Source organism: Podarcis vaucheri, assembly GCF_965113315.1.
Source record: "Podarcis vaucheri genome assembly, chromosome: 11".
NCBI classification, from domain to species: domain Eukaryota; kingdom Metazoa; phylum Chordata; class Lepidosauria; order Squamata; family Lacertidae; genus Podarcis; species Podarcis vaucheri.
In genome coordinates, this window is record NC_138749.1 from 21561186 (window position 1) to 21569664 (window position 8479).

General features: G+C 45.4%; 1 protein-coding gene across 2 annotated transcripts in view; it reads right to left on the bottom strand.

Moving 5' to 3' along the window:
* EMB (embigin) overlaps window positions 1-8218 on the bottom strand; it is a 30792-nt gene extending 22574 nt beyond the window's left edge. For both annotated transcript variants that reach the window (XM_082242170.1, XM_082242169.1), the window contains exon 1: window positions 8026-8218. In XM_082242170.1, the coding sequence (XP_082098296.1) occupies window positions 8026-8119 (94 nt within the window). In that variant the 5' untranslated portion in view covers window positions 8120-8218. The remainder of the gene's footprint in view (window positions 1-8025) is intronic.
* Window positions 8219-8479: the final 261 nt, after the last annotated feature.

Sequence of the window (8479 nt, forward strand, 5' to 3'; positions counted from 1 at the left end):
CCCTTAAGTCAAAAATTGGTATCTCTGAACAGACAGCATCAAGTTCACAAGCTACTTCCTGGGACTACTACACATGGGTGCCATCATCTTACACCCTTCATGAGCACCCACCCTTGACTTGGTTTTGTGTTTCTACAGGCAACTAGAAGGCTCAATAGCTAAAAGACACCCTAATTTGTTGATGTTGTTTATTAAATTTATTTGTCTCTGGATCATGCTGCCCTCCAGATGTTGGAACTTCCATAATTCCTGACCACGGGCAGTGTGTGGCTGGGTCTGATGAGCTCTGCAGTCCAACAGCTTCTCAAGGGCACCAGATTCACTACCCGAACATAGAGTATACAGGGTCAGCCTAGGATTGGAAAGATGCAAATTCAAATCCCAGTTAATACCATAGATACCCTCTTGGATGCCTTGATATTCATGCACACCTTTCCACCCCAGAGCTGTTTCAATACATTTTGCTTTCTGTAGAGAAGATGACCAACTAATAGCCGTACTTCAACACTGCCAGCAAAACAGTGTCTTCCTACAACATCCAAGGGTAACAGGCTAGCTCAGGGGTCAGCAAACATTTTCAGCAGGGGGCCGGTCCACTGTCCCTCAGACCTTGTGGGGGGCCGGACTGTATTTTGAAAAAAAGAATAAATTCCTATGCCCCACAAATAACCCAGAGATGCATTATTTTTTTTAAAAAAAGCACACATTCTACTCATGTAAGAACACCAGGCAGGCCCCACAAATAACCCAGAGATGCATTTTAAATAAAAGGGCACATTCTACTCATGTAAAAACACGCTGATTCCTGGACTGCCGGCAGGCCAGATTTAGAAGGCAATTGGGCCGGATCTGGCCCCCAGGCCTTAGTTTGCCTACCCATGGGCCAGTTGACGGGGAAGAAGGTAAGACAAGGTGCACAGGGCTTAGTCCTCCAAAACCTAACAGGTGTTCCACACTCCCTGCCCTGTTCTACCTCTCTTCATACTCCTCTTCCATCTCATTTCGGGTCATTTTCTGACATGCTGTTAAAATATATTTCGTACAAGACAGGTCTGGGGGAAATGTATGAGTATAATGAAAAGGGTAAATGTGTGTTGTTTCCGCTTCCTCATTGGTTGCTAAATGACTAACAAACCATTGTACTGTGGTACCTCTGGTTAAAAACTTAATTCGTTCTGGAGCTCCGTTCTTAACCTGAAACTGTTCTTAACCTGAGGTACCAGTTTAGGTAATGGGGCCTCCCGCTGTCGCTGCGCCACCACTGCACAATTTCTGTTCTCACCCTGAAGCAAAGTTCTTAACCTGAGGTAGTACTTCCGGGTTAGCAGAGTCTGTAACCTGAAGCGTCTGTAACCCAAGGTACCACTGTACTGGTTTTTGCAAGGGGGAATCTGTGTGCTAACAGGGTTTAGACATCAACCTTGCAAAGTCACAAAGTAGATGAAACAATTCACCTCTTGCCATTTGGATGGAGGCTCTTCTCCATTTAATGTCTCCTGCCTGTGTTGTTGTCCTAAGCAACCCACAAAGAACAGTTTGTGCCCACGCCAGACCAAATGAGATCATTTCAGTTATGTCCCCCAAGTGGAAGGAAGACAGTGTCTTATCTGAGATCATCATCGCCAATAATGCCTTTGTCAATAATGGACTGAGAAATTAATCAGCCTGGTGCTCTTTGCTGCAATGATTCATGCCTGCTTGCTTCTAAGGAAACAGGCTGACTCTGCTAGCTGTAGATCAATTGGGGACTGGATTCTTTTTTCAGAGGAAGCTCCCTTAAAATGAGTCTATTCTTTTTTAAAAAAGTAATTTGCTTTTGTGACAAGAACAAAATAATGTATAACATCCAGAACATGAGGGTAACACATAGTTCAGAGCATTGGCTGCATCTGTTTTACTGTAAAGCATTTGTTGTTCTTATGACCAGAATTCTCCTTTTGGGTTGACAGTGTCATCTTGTACAGTTATTCCACAGGAAGCCATGCGTTGCTGGTGGTTGCCAGTTCTGTTCCTTCCACACTATGTATTTTATTTAAAAATGCCTTGTCACTTGAAACTTCCCTTTTGCCTTTTAAAAATCACCACTGTTTTTCACCTTGTGTCTCACTTTTCCCCCATCAATGCAATTCTCCAAGCTGGTGCCATTCGGATAGCAAGTTGTCTCAAATCTTTCCACCTTCTAGGTACTGTCAAGCCTGCTACTAATATAAAACTATTGCTCTATCTAGTTCAGTATTGTCTCTACAAAGACTGGCAGCATCTCTCCAGGGGTTCAGGCAGTGCTTTTTTTCTAAAAAAAATGTTTGGGGGTACTCTCATTTTCCTACTCATATTGAAATACTGCCCCTCAATGAGGCCAAACTTAGATTCACAAAATGTTTAGGGGTATGCGTACCCCTGTGTCCCCCCAGAAAAAATGCACTGGTTTCAGGCAAGGATATTCCCAGGTATACCACAGATATGTACTACATATCTCTATATGTATGCTGTAGATCAGGGGTAGGGAACCTAAGGCCCAGGGGCCAGATGCGGCCCAATTGCCTTCTAAATCTGGCCTGCAGACGGTCCAGGAATCAGCATGTTTTTACATGAGTAGAATGTGTCCTTTTATTTAAAATGCATCAAAATATAGTCCGGCCCCCCACATGGTCTGAGGGACGGTGGACCAGTCCACGGCTGAAAAAGGTTCCTGACGCCTGCTATAGATCGAACCTATCTTAACTAGTCCTCATGTCCCCTTTTCTTCATAACCACATCCCCTTTCTTGATGATAGTACATTATGAAGGGAAATGGTTGAGGGGTGTATGTGTGCCACAGTTGCACACATCTGCACACAGTCACCCACTGTTCCATTAAAAGTATACCTAAAATACTGAAGTTCTATAAGCTATGGAACTACTTCAGTTGAAAATATACAAGGCCTCAAGTCTGACTTTATTCTCTGCAACAGTACTGTAGTAATATTTGCGGGAACAGAGTGCCTTGCAGAACAGTGTCTGAAGTTGCAATTCTAGACCCTTGCCTGGGAGTAAGCCATATGTAGGTTTGCACTGTGCAAGACAGTTAAGATCGGTGCAATATAAAGCAGAGATGAAGAGTGAAGAACCTGAGCATAGGAGCCCATTCCTAGGGGCCGTGGGGGCCTCCCCCAAAGTTGATGAGCATTGCCATACAATGGTGTGCATGCACCACATTATGTGATCAATTATGCAGGCATACCCTCCAACGTTTCTCGGATAAAAATAGGGACATCCCATTCCATAATGATCATTTTATTGGATTACTGGGTTGCCCCAGGCACTCTAAACTTCCCTATACAGGATTGCCTTCAGATGCCTCGGGGGTTGGCTAACTCCATACCCTCCAGCATTTCTCCAATGTAAATAGGGACATCCTAAGGAAAAGTGGGTCATTCCAGGATCAAATCAGAAACCAGGACATCTTCAGTAAATCAGGGATGTCCCTGGAAAATAGGGGCACTTGGAGGGTGGGACTTACCTGGGCCTCCAAATATTTTATTCAAGTTGGCATCCCTGAACCTGAGTTGTATATTCTCTCTTTTTAGTCCTACTTTCCATATCACTGCTGCTTTGCAGTCATCCCCACAACAGCCATGTGAGAGAAATCCATTAATCATCCCAGAGCTATATACAGCATTTTAAATGCCTGAGCCTAAAATTTAACTGCTGCTGCTCTCCCCCATTCTTGATTCTGACCTCCTCCTTTGAGGATATGCTTCAAGTTCAAATGGTTCCAGGTTTAATTCCACAGTATTATCTCTAGGTAGGCCCAGGAGAGATCCATGTCTACAACCCTGGTGACATGGGTTGCCACCCAGTTTGCACAATACTGGGCCAGAAGGAGGTCAATGGTCTGACTGAGTACTGTATACAGCATCTTCCTATATTGCCCATCTTCTGATTGACCTCATCAAGCAGAGTAGTTACTCCAAGAAGGCACTAAGCACATAAATTTCAGGCAATCTTTCTGTAGGGTGGCATCACTTTGCCCAAAACAGCTCTGTTCTAGAACTCCACCAGAAAGTCTCGCTGAAGTTCACACTGTGGAAGATGTACTTGCCTGCTCCACCACTGCAGGATATTGGACAGAAATGAAGTATTCACTGAGTCAATTTAATATTGGTCAAGCTGATAAGCAGACTGGCAAAATCCAGAAAAGGCCAAAGTGAGGCCCACCATTTCCATGAGGGATGATGCTCCATCTAAGCAAGTTCTGGTCAATCTTTGACCTTCCAGATGTTACTGAACTACAACTTCCATCATCTCTGGAAACGGGTTATGTTTGCTGGGTCTGGTAGGAGTTGCAGTTCATCAAAAACTAGAAGGCCAAAGGTTCACCACACCTGATTGCCTGGTGTGTTGCTGTTGCTCACTGAGAGGGAGAGGTGGTGTGGATGTCAACATGGTGCAAACCCACTGGCAGAGCCAATCCAACATTTCTGCCAGTGCATGTTCACTGTGCCAATCTCCTTCCACCTCACCTCCTCTACTTTCCAGTAAGCAACTGTAACCCACTTGCTAGGAAGCCTAGTGGCTTCGCCCCACCTGGTGACCTATTTCTGCATCTGCAAAACTCCAAAACATCAAACCTGGAATTTCCACACAGCCATCGTGACTCATAACCAACAAGAGACCACTCATTCATTAGTCTCCTTTTAAAAGTTACTCTGCATACTAACTGAGAAATCTTTCTCCAGACATGGACAATTTAGGTAGCCAAAACTGCAACATCCATGTACAAAAGGATCAGTAGGCTTGGTTTGAAGGGGGCACAGGAGTGAGAAGAACTCTAAGGAGAGGAATCCAAACAGTCCACTAAGGATTGAGGATACAAAATGCTGACTGCCTTTCGCAGGAGCAGAAAACAAGAGAAGATGAAATGGAAGTATCCTCAAGGATGTTGCTGGCTTGTTGGCTGGCTGGAACCCTGAACAGGCACATTCCACACAACACCATTTTGTTTCAGGACCCTGTCTAAGTTAGCAGCCATCCCCATTGTGTGGCAGTGAATTCCATACATTAAATTATACTCTATGGCGTGAAGTAATTTGTCTCTCCTAAATTGGAAGCCAAGTGGTTTTACTTGATGACTCCAAGTTCACTATGCTTAAAAATCCTTTTCTCATAGTGAAGGGCTATTCCTGCTCCCCATTTAAAATTGTCCCTTTGTTTCTCAGTTTAAGATAAAACGTAGATCGCGGATGAGCTTCTGAACAGCTTTGATACTACAAAGTACAAAGGTACTTGCTTAATTTTGGGCTAGATTTAACAGCAACTACTCAGTGCTGCTGGAGGGGAAACTCAACTCTGCGGCGATCAAGAATTCTGAAGCTGAAACCAGGTCCATTCAGGGTGGGCAACACAGCTTCAACTTCAAAAAGTAACAAATGTCAGATAAAACTACTCAGTATCTTTCTAACCCTTCTGATCCCAGCAGTACAGTGATACAACCTGTTGGCCTCTTCAGCAGTAAATAGATCAGAGGCATGTGTGATCCCACCCCATCTCAGAAATCCTGAAGAGAGGATTGGTTGGATCCAGACTAAGTGAGTGGCACTTAGTTGCCACTGAAATCAACTTAAGGCTTCATTCAAACATTCCCCCTCCCTCAAATAATTATGAGTACTGTAGTTTTTTAAAGGGTTGTTAACATATCTCTTAGGGGTGATCTACACTACCCAGAATTCTTTGAGCAAAACAAACTGCTTTGAATGCTTTAATGTGCATGGATTGTACACAGCCAGAGTCTCAATGATTGTAACAGGACTTTGGTGTAACGTGTGTGAGTCTGGACTCTGGAGGATCCAGCCCTATGCCTAGCAATTCAAAATCTGGTTGTTTTCTAGTTGGAAACTGCTGTCTGTTGTACAGGAGATTATACTACAATTTTTAAGAAAAGGAACATGGGGTAAGGATATTTTTCAATAATGACTTTATAAACCCCATGAATTCTAATGGAATTCAGTCTATGAAAGAGGTCCGCTGGTTTACTTCATATCCTCACTGTGTGATTTGGTAAAACACTCTCTCAAACTTTCAAACAGGAAGCACAGACACCATTTCCTCTGCATTTACTGTGGTGCAAACTGCGGGGAGGGGAGAATCGTCAGATATCGTGCCAAACAGGGTTTTAATGCAGCGTGCACAAAACAGGACTTCAAAGTGCTAAAATAGCTTGAAATGTGTAGTGAAGTTGGGGACCTGGAGACGGAGACTAGAGTCCTACCTGCACATTTAAAACAGAGCTGTTAAGGGGAGCCTATTCCACTCAGATCTTCAATTCTCAGAGTTCTCTGGGAAGAGGGGCCAACTTTTAAACCACCCTGAGAACTGCAGCTCTGCAAGGGGAATCAGGGTCTCCTAACGGTGCTGTGGGTTAAACCACAGAGCCTAGGACTTGTCGATCAGAAGGTCGGCGGTTCGAATCTCCATGATGGGGTGAGCTCCTGTTGCTCAGTCCCTGTTCCTGCCCACCTAGCAGTTCAAAAGCACACCAAAGTGCAAGTAGATAAATAGGTTCCGCTCTGGCAGGAAGGTAAACAGCGTTTTAGGGCGCTGCTCTGGTTTGCCAGAAGCGGTTTCGTCATGCTGGCCACATGACCCGGAAGCTGTACGCCGGCTCCCTCAGCCAATAAAGCGAGATGAGCGCCGCAACCCGAGTGTCGGTCACGACTGGACCTAATGGTCAGGGGTCCCTTTACCTTTTAACAACTCACAGCACCCCTAACCTCCCAGGATTCTTTGGGGGAAAGCCATGGCTGTTTATAGTAGTACGATACTGCTAGGGGTACAGATGGGCCCCTAGGGCAATGTCAGCAGGATCTAGGAACCCTCTTCTGTTGTGAGTCTTGCACTAATCTGTGAGTTTGTTGGGTCTTGGGTGAGAGCCAGCATTGATGACAGTTAGAGACAGGATGCTGAGAGCTGTTTGTGGGGAGGGGGGGAGGGGGCAGTTTGAGATGGAAGTTCCATCTCTGTGTATTCACATTCCTAGCTTTATTGTGCATTTTTGTATGTTTCAGTTGACTGCAGACTGCTTAGGGACAGTTTAATATCTGAAGCGGTATCGGAATGGTCTAAATAAATAAATATTTGAGGCAACAAGTGAGGGGGGGAGTGCTGTTGCACTCATGTCCTCCTGGGGGGGGCGCTTCCTACAGGCAACTGGTTGGCTACTGGGAGAACAGGATTGGCCTGATCCAGCAAGGCTCTTCTTATGTCCTTGTGTCTTTACAACTGTGTGTGCGCGCACATGGTGGTGGTTATAGTGGAGCAGAGAGCAATGGCATGCAAGCAGGACATCATTCACAGAGCAGCAAACAGACACAAAACAAAGCACAGGGATCATTCACAGCTGAAACAATGGGCCATCATCCTGGCATTATTAAGTTAATTCCACGAGTAATGTTGCTCCAACAACACGGATCTCCAGTCCTAGGGACTATTGTCTGACTCCACTTTACCACCTGATGGAATCTTAACTTCTCTCTCCCCTGCTTATTTCCCCCCTCCTCCTTTTATTAAACTAGGAAGGCAATGGTTTTTACAAAACAGGACATGAAGGATTCTACAACCAGGGGAATGCAGTTTGGAAACGCCTTAGACGCGTGTCTTTTTAATCTTAATAGTCATAAGGTAGGAATTAACCTTTCAGGGGGCGGGGGAGCCTGGTTAGAATGCCGCAAAGTGAAGATTCGGGCAGAACACCCCTTCACCAAAGCAACCCCCTCCTGCCAAATAAACTCGGGCTGGGGTAAATAAATAAAAAGAACGTTTAAAATTAAAATTCCTTAAACCATCTAACCCCCCCCCCCCCCGGTTTGGAGAAAATAATAGTCGTCGTTTTATTTATTTTTTTACCTTGAAGCAAACCTTTTCAAGGTGACTGCTCACCTTGGGATGAGAAACGCAGCAACGACCATCCTTTTTCTGGACGTTTGCCTAGGTCGCCAGCCGCCCGGAGAAAACACCGCATAAATTCATAGCGATTATTAATATCCTTACCTGCGGGAGTGCTGCTGCTCCCGACGTCCAAGACACCCCAAACAACCAGCAGGAGAAGGAGGCGAACGGAGTGCAACGCCACGGAGGCGCTCATGCTTGCTTGCAGCCGGCAGAAGCTTCTGCAATAGCACTGCAGTGAGGTCTGGCCGCTTGCTCCGTTGCGCCCCGCCCGGCCGCTCCAGCAAGCAGCGCCTCGTTCTTCGAGAAGGGTGTTGCCCTGGAGCTGTACTAATAACGGGAGACTGACGTCAAGAGGAGCAACCAACCAGCGAATCGTCGGGCAGGTGCGAAAGGGAAAGTGTGGCCATCGCGCAGCTGTTTAGAACCGCCGAATCTTTCTATGAATGAATGAATGACTAGGGAGTGGTTAGACTCCCTATGTTCCAATCCTATGCATCCTTACTCAAAAGTAAGCTCAACAGCACAACAACAATTCCAGGTGCATTTTTTTAAA